Below are 17,626 nucleotides of genomic sequence, written 5' to 3' on the forward strand. Positions count from 1 at the left end.
AGTGACCTAGCTGCAATCAGTGTTCTTCCAATATCATTCAAGTTGCTGACTCCTAAATATTGCTTACGGAGATGCAGAGTTCTTCATGCGTAACCACAGACATGGTGTCTTAGGTAACTCCACAGAACTCAGAACTATTTCATGAACCCGCAAGAGTCTGTGATCCACAAGCTGAAAACCAAGCTTGGGGCTCTCAAGTCTCAGAGAAAATTATTAACCAAAAGTCCACCCTTCCTCTTTGCTCCAGGAAGACTTGGGGAGAAACAGGTTAAGTCTTATCTCAGTTGTGAAGCAGAAAGAGAGCAAATGTTTGGGACAAAACTTATTACATCCCACAAAAAAATTTAAAAATCTTGGAAACCAATAAATGTTAGGTAGCATATGTGCACTTCTAGAGAAAGAAACAGCAAGCAGGTAAAGGGGACATGCAGAACTCTTACATAAATCTGGGCCACACTAGGAACATCCACAGACAGGCAGAGGCAACCACTGCCAAACTGAAAGAGGATCCACAATTCAGACACAGGCTTATGAAACCACAGCATTTGGCAACAAAACTAATTAATTAATTAAAATTATTAATAATAATTATTATTTTATAATAATAACAATTAAAAAGTAAATAACATTGACTATTCATTTGACTTTTTGTTTAAGACCATACAAAACATAAAGCCATGTCTTCATAACTCTCCATGCTATGTGTTAATACACAAAAAATGCCTGTGCACGGCTGTGGCTGTACACCATATATGCATGCTTACTAAATCATGAAAAAAAGTCATTAAAACTCCAGAAGACTGCTCAAGTCATAAATTATTCTGCAAAGTGATTATAAAGTAAGTGAAACAAGTAGTATTAAACAGTAGCAATCTATTCCTCAGTACTTCAGCCATTGTCCCAAACACTTAGAAAACCAATTAATTTCTGCTTTTGGACAAATCTTGTAGTGTGAAATGGTCTGAACAAAAATTGGGCAGAAAGGACTTGCAAGCTCCTAAATTTACCCCTAATCTGAAAAGACTAGCCACATGTAAAAAGATTTTGCAACCTTCTGGACTCAACAATAATAATTTCTATTCCTAAACCATAATTTGTGTTCAATTTGGAATATACCTTATAATGGCCTTCTTTAACTGCATCTTGCAATGGTGTTATTTGTTTATCTCCTCTAGCATTAACATCAGCACCTGCTTTCAAAAGCTCATTTGCTATCCCATAAAAGCCTTCCACACTTGCTCTATGTAGTGCAGTCCAGCCTATGAAAAAGAAAAACCTGCATTTCACATTTGGGTGAAATGATTTATACAAATTTATTTCAGTTTTATGTTGTTTATTTGACAAATATTTCAGAGAGTATACTGAAAAGGTAAAAACTGATGCATTTTACAATAAGTGGTATGAAGAAATGTTTAGGAAAAAGTCACAAGGGTTGGGAGATTTCATTCTTTTGTCAAAATTTGCACTTACTGAAGAACCAGGTGCTGCTATAACAATATTAGTTTTAGATTTCATAGTTCTGTTATGCAAGAAAAGAATAAAAATTATTCTACCTACATCTTAGTAATTTTTCCCTGAATAAAACATATACACTATTTTAGGAATAAGGTAATTTTTCATGGCACTCTTTTATTTACATAGCCATGCTGAAGAGGGTAAGTAAAAAAAAAAAAAGAGCCAAAATAAAGACTTGGAGTCTTTACTGCCAAACAAAAATGTTTTTTAATACTATACAAGAATGGTTCAAGTGTCCAAAGAAAGCAATGAAAAATCCTTACTGAAATTCCATATCCACTCCCAGCTATATGAAATAAACCAAGATGATAAACCATGAGCTTCATGACTCACAGAACAATTCTACTCCATGAAGGATGTGTTGAGGAAAAATAAAAGATGGAATATAAGTCTTTGAACTGGGTTTAGCATAGCCTTGCATCAGCTCCTTAAACATTCATTATGTTACAGTTTTTTGTAGGGTGAGAAAATTAAAGGAAAAAGACAGAGGATCTTTCACTTCCTGTCTTCCAACTCTCAAACCAGCATGCCCTCCAGAAGACCATTTTGATGGACAGCCTTACTCTTCAACCATCTCCCATCATCAGAAGGTTATCTGGGCTTAACTCACGTACTAAATATGTGAATTAATATATGAATTAGGCTTATTAAGACTTTTCTGCTCCCATTTAGCAAAATTATCTTAAATTCATGGGAAAGAGAAACTCTTGAGGCTCTCTTACGTACCACCCAACCCAGAATATTGTATATTTGTATAGAACTGCATTTATTATGGGCACAGGATGCTGCATCAGGTTGTCAAAAAATTTTGTGCTATTAGGCTTTGTTCCCAAATGCTTGAATCTCAACTAAATTTTAACTACATTGCCTAACGTTGACAGTGCTTCAAGATGAATAGCTTTTAACAGTACCATCTGTAAAACATTTTACTTGCATTTTACAGAGCCTATTTCATTATGAAACTCTAGTAACTCCATATGCTGGAGCAAAAGCCTGATATCTGTTAAGGGGAGGACAAAAAAGGTTCACTTTATCTATTTCTCCCTCAGTAAAAAAGTAACCTTTATCTGATATACTAATAAGCCCCTGAAAAATTGAACCTGTAATAAGTTGAATTGATAATGATTAGAGTTTAGCAACACGAGTCTCCAAGGACACTGTGCATGCTCCAGACCAAGGAGAAACACAAGTTTCATTGCAACTGTTTTTCAGCTCCCCCAAGGCACTGTGAATCAAGACTCAAACTGAGAGCACAGGCAGTACCATGCTGTCCATATCTTATGTGCTGATGTCCAGGAAATAAAAAGGAGAAAAAAAACAACTGAAAAAAACCCCAAGAACTCAGTAAGGTACTGAAGCAGAGTACTGTAGCACAGGAATAAGGAAAAATACTAGGCTAAGATATGGATAATCACTGGTGGAGGGCTTTGAAGGAAGAGAAAAGGCACACAGGTGGCATATAATAATCAGAATTATGATTCCCAAAGAGAGTGAGATGAAGTGCACTTCAAAATGGCACAGGTCTGACAACTCTATTTCTTTCTGATTAGACCTCCCTCACTAAAAAATAAAGAAGTAAGGCCAGGTCAGCCTCTCATCTCTTCAAGGAGTTCAACTAAAACACATTTTGTGCAGTTGTGCTTGTTTCTCACCAAAAAATAGCAGCCAGAGCCTGGGGGATGAAGAAACAGTGGCCTGGCGCAATGTGCAAAGGCAGAAAAAGGAAGCAGCTGTGATGCCAAACACTGGAACCAGTGCACTTTATTACACTTTCTCACGGAGGCTGCAGCTGAACCCATGCTATTGACGTTACTGTTGTCAGCAGGTGGCTTTGAAACCCACCAACAAAATATTTTCTCATCTACCTCTAGCACAAGTTAACACACATTACAAGTCAGTCTGTTAGCTCAAATGCTAGGAGTCCTATGCTGTAAAAGTCTGAAATTTGCTGCTAACCCAATCTATCTCTTAAAATATTCCAGAAGACAGAGAATTTCTACCTGAATTTTGGTCTGTTATATGTCTGCATTATGCATAGCCTTTAACTGCAGAACACTTATTTTTTGTTCGTACAGAACAGTTCTGAAATCCTAGCCACTGCACAGGATGGAAACACTCTAAGAATGAATCAAAGTTTTCTACCAAATGAGTCAGCTGCCTGTGAAATCATTTTCTCTTTTGTTATGGAAGTTTATCAGAACCTAATGGATAAGACAGGGAACAACAAAATAGGGAACAACAATCTTACATTTGAAACAACCAATTCATACTTCAGGGTGTGGCAATGTCTTTTATACAGAATATCACACATGAATGTAGATAAGTTGAATTGCTTCAGTCAAAACCTTCACAGCTGGCCACTATTTGTCATTCTGGTTTTTTTGGTGCACAAGATGAAGTAAAAATGCAAAACACCAAGTACTCAAAACTGTATAAAATCAAAGCAGTGATAAATTATGAAGCTACAATTTCCTTTAAGATGCAAAGGGCAAAATCAGAGTCCTTGAAAAATTAAACTGGAAAATCTAAATCTCTGCATCTCAAGTTGGCCGCTGAAATGGACCAAAAAAAAAAAAATCCTTAAAAAACATTAAATTAATTATTTAATTAAGGGACTGTTTTGTGGTAAGCATGCACAGGATTGTTGAATTAAGGCTAAGTAAACTTAACTGCATCACTTTGTAATTTTTTAAGTGCTTGCTTTTTTTGCAAAATTTCTTTTTTGATATACTTTTATACATAGCTCTATATATTTTCTCATGAACAATTACCAAGTTAAACCAATAAAAATTTAATAGTCTACTGACTAGTCACAAACCTACAGTCTTGTCCACTGCACGAACTCATATTATGCACTTTTATTAGTTATAGGTAAATACTTGCTTTGAAAATAGCATTTTAATACAATTGCAACTTACCAGCATAATCCTGAACATTTACACTTCCACCAGCTTTTATTATGTTACGTACAAGGTCTACATCTTCTTGAGCAACAGCTCTATACAGTAAGTTCTCACCATAAATATTCCTTCTATTGATTGTTGAAAGTGAAATGGGGAAAAAAGGACTTACAGAATTTCTTCGAAAAGCTTCATGTCCTGAAAAATAATGTAAAAGATCTGTTGAACAGAAAAATATCTTCCCTTTCTTATTTTGGCTTCACTTTACATTACAGTTAGTAAATAAGCTTTCTGGAGAAAAAAATGCCATTTACTTTAGTAGAAATTAATACCTCAAAAAACACAGTACCTATTAAATAACAATACCATTCAATACAAGAGACTATAGTGAATTCCATAACAAAACTGCAACTGAAATTCAACACACAGGAATATGACTTTCTAAAAGTGTGTTAAATTTAGACTTTTCCCTTTTTAATGACATTTTTGCAAAGTGCATTGTTTCCTAATGGATGATAAAACTGCTGTTCTGGGTTACAATTCATTACAAGATAAGCATTTCAACAGCTAGTCAGTAATTCAATAATTCCTCTTTTCTTAAAAGTCAAATTTTTCAGCTGTTCATTTGTACTTATTTATGTTTTAAAACCTCTACCTCGTGAGCAAGAAGTATTTACACTAAGACAGTGATTGAGATTAGCTCCCTCCGATCACTTTTCCCCATTACTTCACAACCAGCTCAGCCATTTCTGCAATGAGTGAAAGGTGAACAGTTGCTTGGGAATATGAGGCCTGAATGTAAAAAATATAATGTAAAAGATACTGATTTTAATTTTTAATTTATTATTTTACAGAACACTATCTCCCATTATGCAGTCATTACAGTTTTCAGCTTTGGTGAAATTATTTCCAGTACATAGATGAGCTTCTCTATACATCATCAGCAGTGCCACCCCATCATCCCTTCATACTGTGGAGAAGAGTACCCTGCCTACCGCCTCTTCCGAAAAACAGGGAGGGAAGAAAGAAGGGAAGAAGGAAAGGACAGGAGGATTGCAGGCAGGAAAGCACAAGGCATGGCCTAGGCCATTAACTGATCTAGTAATGAAAAACCTTGGGAGAGCAGGCTATATACACTTCTCCTCTCCACAAGCTGTAGCAGATGCAGCTCACTGGCCCTAAAACTCCACCTGGGTGTCAGAAATAGACATTTTAAGTATGACCTTAAAACGCATAGCTCTCCTAGAGGTGTAACTCACATAGCCTGATGTCTCTGCTGTTTTGCACATGGTGATACACTGTAAGCTCAGACTAATTCCCAGCCTTCTTAAGTTCCTGACTTTGTGTAGAGTTTTAAAATCTATAATAGATATGGGTTTACCCAGGATCTTCCCTCAGCTGAGCACATGGACAGTCCCTCTCCTCTACCTGTCCAGCCTTGCAAGACCGTAATCATTTAAGATACTGCAGTCCCTTACCAAAGCTGGTCTAAACTAGCCAAGCAGTTCAGGAGGGATTAAACCACACAGACATACACAGAACAAGACGCAGTTTTATGTTATGCTTAACCCAATTTAACGTGTTACTTCAACAGGACCTATTTCCCGTCACTTCTACCTTGCCTTCCCTAGCGCCTTCCTTGTGCCTGACATTGTGCAAAACAAGTAATGTTTGCTGAACCAAACCAAAACTTTTTGTGGGGCTGTTTTTACAGTGAATTACCAAACTAAGATGACTCTCAGACTCTAGATTGCTAGGTCTGACACAAAAGGGAAGTAAACTTGCTAGACTGGATTAACATGAAGCTACTTTTATAGGCAGTGCAACTCTTTCTGCAGAAATCATGCTAAAAAAACAGCTTGTTTTTTGAGTGGAAACTAGTAAGTCAATTTGAAATAGATGAGCATTTAGGCATGCAACTTGAAATCTCATAAAAATGGTGCTTCCACTGGGAATAATTAAAATCCTACAAAAGAGAAGGTTTGTTAATTGGAGGTATAATTACTCATATTTTGTAAGATCTACAATGTAGCTGTTACAGTTCAAATACTTCCAAACTTTGTAAGGTGTTTAAATGATTATAGGTGCACAGATAAACTCAGACTGAGTGGGCTTAAACAAAAAAAAACCTTTTAAGATCCCAATCTTAAAGGTGCTGGAGTGAGCAATTAAGTGAGGAAATTCTGTATTCCTCTATATGGCTATACACTTCCTCTGTGAGGCAATGAATTTCTCTGCATGCATCTTCAAAGGACAAAAAATAGTAATCTTTCTCTCTGACAAAGCATGTTGCAAGGAAAAATACTTCAAAGAGTGCTGTGACTGTGGTAGTGAAGGCTCTATAATCATCTACTGCAAACAGACAAGATAACAACAGCAGGCATTCAAAATAGAATAAACTGGTTTGTATAGGTCAATTCTTGGGGATTGCACTGCCCTCAGAATGATGTTGCACACAGAATACTAGATTATAGAAGGATATATAAATGTGTATCAGGATCTACCTTTTCACTCTGCATGAAAGCACTTTTCTTCTGCTTTTCAGGATACACCATAATTTTTTCATACAGAATACTGTGATAAAAATTGCATCCTGAAAAAATTCTCATCATTCTTAAGGCGTTTATGCAAACAAGTCAACTGTTAGGTTGCTAATATGTAGGTTTAACAAGTGAGGGAAATTATCAGTAATCTTAAATATTAAAATTAATGTTTATACCATCTTTTTAAAAGAAATCCATGCCACAATATAATGGAAATGTTATGAATTCTATTTGTTTCAGTATAGTTGTTCAAATAAAAAAATGATCTGTATGATAAACATCAGAGAATAACTTACTCAGTTTTTTTTCAATTCTCTTGCTCCTTCTTCTCTGCTTAGCTTCTCTATCCTCATTCAGAGTTATTTCTTGGCGTATGTTGGTTTTGAGATCCTGCTTGTCTTTAGAAGATTTCTGAATTTTACTGACAAGAGATTTGCTTAGAATCAACAAAAATATTCTCTTCTCTATATAAATCGATGTTTATAGTAGAGATAAGAATGTGAATATATTTCATTTTAAAAGGAAGTCTGTAATAGCATGCAAGTATACAGGCTAACTTAGGTGGTACTGAATAAAGAGTAAATCAGGAGAGAAACTAACTTCCAGATCTTTCAATAAAATTACCTTTTGATAATTTAAAGTCATTCACATGAGGAATGAGTACTCCGTATGCATTGTATTTGTTACATTAAGTAAAAGAATTTTAAAATATTATACATGATTTTATCATACTCAAAATTGTTAGCTTTGCTTCTTGTTGTACAGCCACTGTGAGACATCCTCTGCTGAGTCTCTTCTAGTGTTTCGCAATGACTGGAAACATGACCTCTGCACTTTCTTGAGGTGTCTCTTAACTGCATCGCTTTCCTTGATGTTGTTTGGGCTGTTTCTGCACATACTGCAGCCTCCGCTGAATGTGAACTTTCCTCACCAGTTTGCTTTTCACTAGAGGTGGCACCCCAGGAATCCGAAATAATTACTTCTTTCTCTCTCTGCTGATCATCCACAGGCTATGATAAAGAAAAAATATTACAAGCAACTGGTAAGCATGCAGTTGAAACAAGGGCTGTATATACAAGAGCTCCAAGAAAATGGTGTTACTTCTAAAGACATACCATCACTGAGCTATAGACACCACAGGTGAGATTCACTTCACTTACCTTCAGCCTTCTAAAAGCCAGGCAACTAGATGACACTAGGCATCTTCATTACCTACCCCTATCATAGGTGAAGAAGAAGAGCTACTTTCAGAGATGATGGTGATTTACCTCGTCTTAAGTTGTGCAAAAGGGAACCTAAATGATTGGTGTATACCAGAGGCTTACCTCTAAAATAAGGGAGAAAAATCCCATCCTAAAGAAATGTCATCACATGGCAGTTAATTTGAGTTACTTGAGTTCATTTACTGTTTTAGTCAAGTGAGTGTTACATGCAGCTGAGGGTCACTCAAGTTGCTGAAACCTGGGAACTCATTAGGTTATTACACGCTTGAGTAGTGCTGAAAGCTCTTAGGACACACCCTCAGCACACACGCATACAAATTCCTTCACCGTGATGTGGGAGAATTTGTTAGTTCTTTCTTAGGACACAGATGGAAATGGAGGATTCACTGATTAATTTTTTTAATTTACATATTCAGCAGAGAGGCTACTGAAGAGGTGAATAGCATTCCTAGAAGTAGTCCCTCCGGGTCAAGAGATGATGCATATGTCGTGGTTTAACCCCAGCCAGCAATTAAGCACCACACAGCTGCTTGCTTACTCCTCCCCACTCCCAGTGGGATGGGGAGGAGAATCGAAAAAAAAAGTGAAACTTGTGGGTTGAGGTAAGAATGATTTAATAACGAAAGTAAAAATACAACATACTAGTAGCAGTAGTAGTAGTAGTAGTAATGAAAAGGAATATAATAAAAAAAAACCAAGAGAGAAGTAAAACAAAACAAGAAAAGACAAGTGATGCACAACACAATTGCTCACCACCCACTGACTGATGCCTGAGCACCAGTTGGCCCCTCCCAGCCAACTCCCCCCAGTTTATATGGTGAACATGACATTCTATGGCATGGAATATCCCTTTGGCTAGTTCAGGTCAGCTGTCCTGGCCATGATCCCTCCCAACATCTTGAACACCTGCTTGTTGGCAGAGCATGAAAAACTGAAAAATCCTTAACTTAGGATAAGTGCTACTTAGCAACAACTAAAACTTCAGTCTGTTGTCAACATTATTCTCACACTAAATCCAAAACACACTGTACCAGCTAGTAATAAGAATATTAACTCTGTCCCAGCTGAAACTGGGACCATATATTAAAATAGATGGGCTATCCAGCATCCTGACTGCATCTACAGGACAGTACAGGCTCTCCTCTTTTGGGTACTTGTTTCACCACAAGGATACTCTGAAGAAACAAGGGTGAGAAAAGACCAAGGTGAACAATATACTGTTACCATGCAACAGTTACTAAAAAATTAACTGGGATTTTTTCCTCATTAAAGTGCCTCCCTATTTTCTGCCTTCAAGAACAGCAGATGGAGTCACAAAAAAAAGCTAAAATCAATTATTAATTGACAAGGGGTTATACATCCCCACTCCCACAGGACCCTGCTTCACAATCTTAACTGCAATACTGAGTAATCTATACATTAAGCTTCACACAGCTGTGCTACCAATCTCAGAAATCAACACTTCACTGAAAAAGCTTTGTAAGTTGCTATGGTTCTGAGACAATTAGCCTAGAGACTTTTCAGAACCTTGAAATTAGCAACCTTTGTGGCACATTTTATTACATAATGTTATATTCAGTTAAAACTACCAGCAAAAGGTAGAGTTAACTCATAGTCTTTGGATGGTTTATGCCATTGTGGGGAAGCAAAGTGGCTGTAAAACCACCTTAAATAGCTATATGTGGCTGATCATTGAGTTGCAGTTTCAGATTATTCAAAGACAGACAGAGCAGAGAATCTGATTCCAGGGTTACAAGGGATGTCTACTACATTCTATAGCAAAAACACACATCTCCTATGTGTCCTTCTCTCTCCCTTGTTATAACCTAAACAGGAATATTCATAACATGGATATATCAGAATATATATATCTCTGTATCAGAGGATACATAACAGAAAAACACTACTGGACTTTCAAAACGAAAACAATTGAAATGTATTAAACATGTAAATTACTGATGACAGTTTGATCTTTACTAAGATTCAAAGCTGCATGTAATGTGGCTATTCTATAAAATATTTTATGACAAACATAAATCTTCAAATATTAATTGTGTATATACTTGCTCATTTGTTGTCCTCTGCAAATTAGATCTTGTTAAGACTTCTGTTTCTTCCGCCTGAATTGTAGAAAGTTGAGGCTCAATCATATTTGTTATTCGTGTACAGTTATCATGTAACTGGGGAATACTGGGTTCTGAATTTAACTGCTCTCCCTCAGTGTTAAACTGTCTCTCATTTGGCACTATGGCAGTGACAGGTTGTACTACAGATCCTGACAAGGCATTCAGAGCTGTCACAAGCTGTACTGGCAGGGCATCACTGCTCTCATCTGCTAAAGGATCAATGGAAAACACATGACCCTCTAACTTGTCAGGCAATGGATTTATCATTTTAAGACTCTCAGAATCACTGAGGGGTCTCAACAAATCACTGATTTCAAATTCACCAGTCTGCATACTCTCTTCAGTGAATGCTTCCATGAAAATCTTCCCTGGGGATGTCAGTGAAAGATCTGTATCATTATCAGGGGAATGTTCTTTCACTCTGCTATCTGTATCAATAATGGTCATACAGGTTCTCTGGCAATCTTCTAAAACATGCGGAAATAAATCTTGTGGTGTCTGTTCCTTTGGAATCGTTACTATATCCTCCAGAAGGTCATCTAGACAGAGGCTTACTTCTGGAGAGAGATCTTCATTAACTAATTTCTGCGAAATCTACACATTAAAAAAAAAAAAAAACCAAAACAACAAAAAACCGTGTTTACAAAAAGGAATGGAACAACTCTTTCTAAAAAGCATGTAATTAACATTCACTTTAGAAGTCAACCATATATACACATATATTTTATTTGCAATTTTTGCATATACTACAAGACTTGAAGCTTTCCTAAGAACTCATACAATTTCTTAATAAAGGTTAGTACCCCTAAAGGGGGGTACAAGGCACAAGGGTTAGGGTATCAGTTTCAAAAGTAGACCACTTCAGCTGTTGACTTCCCTAGCAACGAAAATCCAATTTTTAGAGTCTTGCTGCCAGCAAGTGGCAATACTGGGCAGTGCAAGAATCCTTTAACCACAGGTAACACAATTTTGTTAAAGCTCACACACAATAAAACAGAAAGGGCAGAAATCTGACAGCATTGACTCATGTTCAGTTTGTAAGCCATTATAAATCCCTGATTCTTTGTTGAAAAATTATTCCCCAGTCTGCTGTTTTTTATCTTGTACCTGTGCAGCTAGTTGTTCCTTTTTAAGTACTGACTACTTCTTACTTTGCTGTATTGAATTACAGTTTCTTTTTAGACCACTTCTGTAATTTGTGCAGACCTTAAACAACTGGGAAAAAAACCCACTGGCATAACTTTCTGTACTTGAAGAACTGTGGTATAAACAGCACACATGTGTACAAATTTCCTAAGAAAAAGGCTTAGTGCATTTGTTGAAGGGCAGGTGAAACTTACATTAATGGAGAAGGATCAGGCAGGAATAAATAACTAATTTTCCAAGATTCTGAAAACCCAAACGCCAGCTGAAATCCAACACTTAAATGTGACTGGTGTTCACAAAACTCTCAACCAACTACTGGTGCCTAAATTTCTTTAGCACTCATTTCTGTTGGCAAAACCCTGTGGGACTTGCTCTACAAGTAATTACAATCTGCAAAACATAATAAAAGTCAAAACTTTCCCTAAAATCCATCCTCACCTGCCACTTATCCATGAAGACACTTAAAGCCTCAGTGCCCAAGGTCCCTGTACCTTCAATTGTCTGTTGAAAAGAACAGAGGAGCTGCTGCAGGAGCAAGGCTGAGCTAGCTGGGAACTGAACCAAAACAGGGAGTTCTCTCTCCTGTGGATCCAAGACTGGTAAATATGGTCTGAACACACATAAGTTTCACTTAAAGGAGATGCAGGATTCCCCCTCAGTCAGTAGCTTAGCAGTAAAATATCAACATTGTGGTAAATGCAGGTTCAGGTCTATCCTCCACCACAAGAACTACGCTTCAGCAACTCATTTAAAAAAGGGGTTCCTATCTAAGAATGTCAAAGAGAGAATGGTATCTCTTTGGCATAAGGCTGCTAATTCTTTCTAGGGTGTGAATGCCAACCATCTCATGGCATCTGTGAATCTCTTCCACTGAGCATGAGCATACTACTTTGAAAGCCTTGATTTAAATCCCACTATCTTCCTGTCTCAGTTACTCCCAGTATAAATCCAAATCAAGCTGCTCCTTAATCCAGGCCCAAATCCTGCTGACCTTCTAGCATCAGCCCAGAATCTCTTGTCTCCCCCTCTTACCCCATAAGCACACACTGGGTAACAACTGAGCATGGCCACAGTCAGCTCCAGCCTCAGATGATTCAGAACCTTGCACCAGAGGAAGGAGATGGATAGGGAAGTCAAGCAGAAGTCTCATCTAAAAATACCAACTCACTTGACCATGGATATAAAAACTGTGTGTTAATAAACTCACTGCACCAAAGGCCAGTGAGTGAGCCAGGCTTAGCCAAGCCTTAGATGTCTACCTCTCCCTGTGCACCACCTGAGCAAACTTAAATCTGGCCTGTCAGTTCCAGCAGACGGCAGTGCATTCCTATCACCTTGGTGAAACTTGACAAGCAAGGATTTTTTTGACATGTGTTTGAGAACAATTAAAAAGTTATTGAGAAATTGGTGGCTATTTGGTGTCACAGACTGTGGCTTGCAAATGTTACAAGATAAAACTGGACTGAGTAATACTGAAGCATAAATCATATGGGTGGAGTGGAAATGTTAAGTGGACTCCTGTATCTGCTAGGTATGAGTCAAATAACGGCAGAGAAGTTCAGCCTTTCAACATAAACATGTAAAAGAATGACTACAAAAGAGTTATGGCTTCAGAAGGATAAACATTACCAGCTTTTGTGAGAACACAGAGCTGAAGATTACTGCAATATACTGGGATGTGAGGGATGCATAGAGAATCACAGAACAGTTGAGGTTGGAAGGGACCTCTTGAGATCATCTAGTCCAACCTTGCTGCTCAGTGTCAGCTGCAGCAGGTTACCCAGGACTGTGTCCAGTCAGGTTCTGAGTATCTCCACAGATGGAGAATGCACAACGTCTCTGGGCAACCTGTTCCAGTGTCTGACCACCCTTACCTGTTAAAAAGTTTGGGGTTTTGTGTTCAGATGGAGTTTCCTTCTTTTTAATTTGTGTCCATTGCCTCTTGTCCTATCAGCGGGCACTACTGAGAAGTCTGCCTCCCCCATCTTCATGCTTTCCTGTCAGGTGTTCATACACATTGGTAAGATTCCCCAAGACTTCTCTTCTCTGGGTTGAACAGTCCTAGCTCTATCAGCCTGTCCTCATAAGAAAGATCATAGAATCACAGAATAATTTGGGTTGGAAGGGACCTTTAAAGGTCATCTAGTCCAACCCCTGTGCAATGAGCAGGAACATCTTCAACTAGATCAGGTTGTTCAGGGCCCCGTCCAACCTGACCTTGAATGTTTCCAGGGATGGGGCATCTACCACCTCTCTGGGCAACCTTTCTGATAAGCCCCCTTTAAGCACTGAAAGGCCACTATAAGGTCTCCCCAGAGCCTTCTCTTCTCTAGGCTGAACAACCCCAATTCTCTCAGCCTGTCCTCACAGGAGAGGTGTTCCATTCCTCTGACCATCTTTGTGGCCGTCCTCTGGACCTGCTCCAACAGGTCCATGTCTTTCCTGTGCTGAGAACTCCAGAGCTGGATACAGTACTCCAGGTGGGGTCTCACCAGAGCAGAGGGGCAGAATCACCTCCATCAACCTGCTTCTTTTGATGCAGCCCAGGATACAGTTGGCTTTCTGGGCTGTGAGTGCACATTGCTGGGTCATGCTCAGCTTTTCATCCACCAGTACCCCCAAGTCCTTCTCTGCAGGGCTGCTCCAAATCCCTTGGCCCCCAGCTGTTATTTATACCGGGGGTTGCCCCAACCCAGGTGCAGGACCTTGCACTTGGCCTTGTTGAACCTCATCAGGTTCACATGGGCCCACTTCTCGAGCTTGTCCAGGTGCCTCTGGATGGCATCCTGTCCCTCAGGCACGTCAACACTCAGCTTGGTGCTGTCAGCAAACTTGTTAAGGGTGCACTTGATCCCACTGTCTATGTCATTGATGAAGATATTAAACAGTCCCAATACAGACCCCTGAGGGACACCACTCATCACTGATCTCCATCTGGACATTGAGCTGTTGACCACTACCCTCTGGATGTGACCATCCAACCAACTGCTCATCCACCAAACAGTCCATCCATCAAATCCTTCTCTCTCCAGCCTATAGAGAAAGATGTTGGGGGGGACTGTGTCAAAGGCCTTACAGAACCAGATGCACCAGTCCTTTAATCATCTTTGTAGCCCTGTGCTGGACTCACTCCAGTGTGTCCATATCCTTCTTGCATGAGGACCCAGATCCAGTCACAGTATTCTAGAGGTGGCCTTACCAGTTCTGAGTAGAGGATCACGTCCCTCAACTTGCTGGCAACACTCTTCCTAATGCAGCCCACGATATTGTTTGTCTTCTTAGTCACAAGGGTGTATCGCTGGCTCGTGGCCACCTTATTGTCCACCAGAATCCCCAGGTCCTTCTGTGCAAAGCTACTTTCCAGCCAGTTGGTCTCCAGCATGTACTGGTGCCTGAGGTTATTCCTCCCCAGATGCAGGACTTTGCATTTCCCCTTGTTGAACTTCATGAGATTCCTCTCTGTCGTTTCCCAAGCTGTCCAGGTCCCTCTGAATGGCAACACAACTACCTGGTGCATCAGTCACTCCTCCCAGTCCACTCTGAACTTGCTGAGAGTGCATTCTGTTCCATTTTCCAGGCCATTAATGAAAATGTTGAACAGTACTGGCCCCACTATTAACAGACTTACCACAACAGAAATCAGAGCTGTTATGTCCTCAAAATCAAGAAAATCAATCACAACTCATTTTATGGTGTCAGGACTTCTGTGCAGTGATTGTGTAAATTAATGAATTTATCTTGTATTTTCACAAACAGATACATAAAACTAACATGCCCGGTGACTCACTGCTGGTTGTCAAGGTGTCTGTCCTGCCCTTTCTTCAAATCAGTACACAGAAGCCTATGATGGCCATTGGTTCCTCTCACAAGAGCTCTTCCTGCAGCACTCAGATCTTGCCAGTGCCAACAGCACCCCATATGCAAAAAGTGTAATTCACTGCAGTGATTAATCCCAACCTTCATACTCCAGGCTCCTAAAATATCCTCTCTGGAGATATTCTCAATGCACTCAATCTGCTTATTCTCCAGAGGCTATTAATCATAGGTAATCTTTGTTTCAAGGCATTTTGATTTTGTTTTACTTGACTAATTCTGTACAATGAGAATGTTTCATTTAATAAACTTGGTATTGCAGTTGTACGTTGGTAGTTGTATATTTTTCAAAAAGGAATAGCCTAGGGGATTTAATTTTTTCCCTTTGTTCTGAGACAAGGGGTACTTGACCATGTAATCAATTGTATTTGCTACAAGACATGAACAATTTGCCATATTGGTCTCAAATTTGTCTTTGGTGAATTTTAGCAAGTACTGTTTTTTCCCCAACATTAACGTTAATCAGACTCCCTGAAAAAAGGAAAGTAGAATTGATTTATATAGAATTCTAACTTTTTATTTATAGGTACAAACCTACGGGACTAGATGGAACAGTCATAATTCTACAGTCTCTGCATTAAGCGAGTTATTTCAGCAGATAATTCACTGCATATTGCTGTAAATTGCTCCACGCTGGAATGTCAGAGAAGAAATATTGGAACTGGTATCCTGCTGTAAGTTAATGTGAGGCTTCCTAAGAAGTGCAGACGGCAGCAAGCATTACATGTACCCAGCAAGATCTTCTCATTTCTCTAATATCCATGCAATTGATGTCACTAGTGCTGCAGAAATCCTCGAAACTGTCCATGACATTGCAATAGAAGTTGGTAATAGCAGTTACTTCTTGCTGCAGAAACAGCAACAGAGCAAATTTCAGTGACAGTTTCTTTGTCCAGTGTAGATAGACCTTAAAGCAATGAACTGGTCAGGGATGAACTGAGAATAGAAATCAAAAGGCACAAAGAGGGCATTGTGCCTCAGAGGGGCAACAGAAGGAGATAACAATGCAGAGGTAGCAGAGCAGACATAAGCAACATCATGGCTGCAGACAATAGCATACAGACAGATGGAACAGAGGCAAAGGCCAAGAACTCCTTCATGAAATGCTGCCAGCACTTCCTCTGCTAACTGAACAGAAATCTGCTCAAGTCCTTCACTGCTGCTTGGACTCCACTGACTGCAAACCAAGAATGGAGGGAGTGCTGGAAAGGAAAAGGGGAAAGGGGAAGTGGAAAAGAATCAAGCGAACATTTGACCACTAGATGGTTATGTCTGTGGTTGCAGAACCTTCAGCTCTTGCTCAAGGTATTTCTGGGTTGGATATATTGTTGAATTTTTGCTACTGTGTTTTCTGGAAGCTATCAAGGAATTCCTTCTTCCCTCCAAGGTTTTCTTTCTTTCACGTGCAAAAGCAGTGCTTGCAAGCAGATAAATTACTAAAATAATCAGTATTTGTGAGCTACACTCGTAATATTCAGATTGCATTAAGTTTATCTAAATTAGTGTTGGCACAGCCCCCGTCCTTCCACTTGCCTTCAGCTGTGCATTTCCACATCCTCTCTTGTGCTGCACTGGCAGTTACCTAATCATCTGGGGAGCTGGACTGAAAAGATTACCTGGCTGAAAACTAAGCCAACTAAAAAAAAAAAATGAACAGGATCTGACAGTTGTTCCCCAAGACTTAATTCATGCTGGGGGTCAAACAAGCAAGTGTTGGCTTAAAGGAAGCAGCAGAAAGGCATGGCAAAGAAAACAGGTAGTACCTTGCAACATCCAAGTAGATAGGCTCACACTGGAGTGGAATCATCCCCACTTCAGTATCACTGAGAAAGGAGCTGACAAATTGGGGAAAAGGTAGGTTCAAAGATATTCCCCCACTTTTAGCTCATTGGCAGTGAAACCTGTCACTCACGACCAGCTTTAGGATTACCAAAGGGATGTATCAAAGAGACTGGTAATACCTATTTTTGGCCACAAGTTAAGTCATTACTCCCAAACAGAAGGAGAGTTACAGATACTCTGTTCCTCCTCAAAGACCCTCCTAATGCCTCTACCATAACTTTCATTGATGGAAAAAATGTTTTGAGCTACTAAAAGTCCTCATTAATTTAGCTTAAGTAACAGCCCTTATAGATTCTGTGTCATGGTGATGACTTTCCTACTTCACTGTTACTGACATGCTTCTACCCTTGTGACCCCCAAGCTTAAAAACTGCAGTTCCTACCCCAAAAGCAGAAAATAAAGGTTAGCTCTTAAATTTGTTTCATCTAATGCACGCAGTGTCAGTTTTGACAGCTATG

General features: G+C 39.1%; 1 protein-coding gene across 1 annotated transcript in view; it reads right to left on the minus strand.

The window, feature by feature from the left end:
• The window catches only part of ANKRD31 (ankyrin repeat domain 31), a 74,548-nt gene that overhangs the window by 49,817 nt on the left and 7,105 nt on the right, over positions 1 to 17,626 (minus strand). The window contains exons 7-11 of the mRNA XM_049795164.1: positions 10,245 to 10,892; positions 7,691 to 7,968; positions 7,255 to 7,379; positions 4,434 to 4,613; positions 1,117 to 1,259 (exon numbers count right to left, since the gene is read on the minus strand). Coding sequence (XP_049651121.1) covers positions 1,117 to 1,259; positions 4,434 to 4,613; positions 7,255 to 7,379; positions 7,691 to 7,968; positions 10,245 to 10,892 — 1,374 coding nt within the window. The remainder of the gene's footprint in view (positions 1 to 1,116; positions 1,260 to 4,433; positions 4,614 to 7,254; positions 7,380 to 7,690; positions 7,969 to 10,244; positions 10,893 to 17,626) is intronic.

This window comes from Accipiter gentilis, chromosome Z, assembly GCF_929443795.1.
Source record: "Accipiter gentilis chromosome Z, bAccGen1.1, whole genome shotgun sequence".
In the NCBI taxonomy this organism is placed as follows: Eukaryota; Metazoa; Chordata; class Aves; order Accipitriformes; family Accipitridae; genus Astur; species Astur gentilis.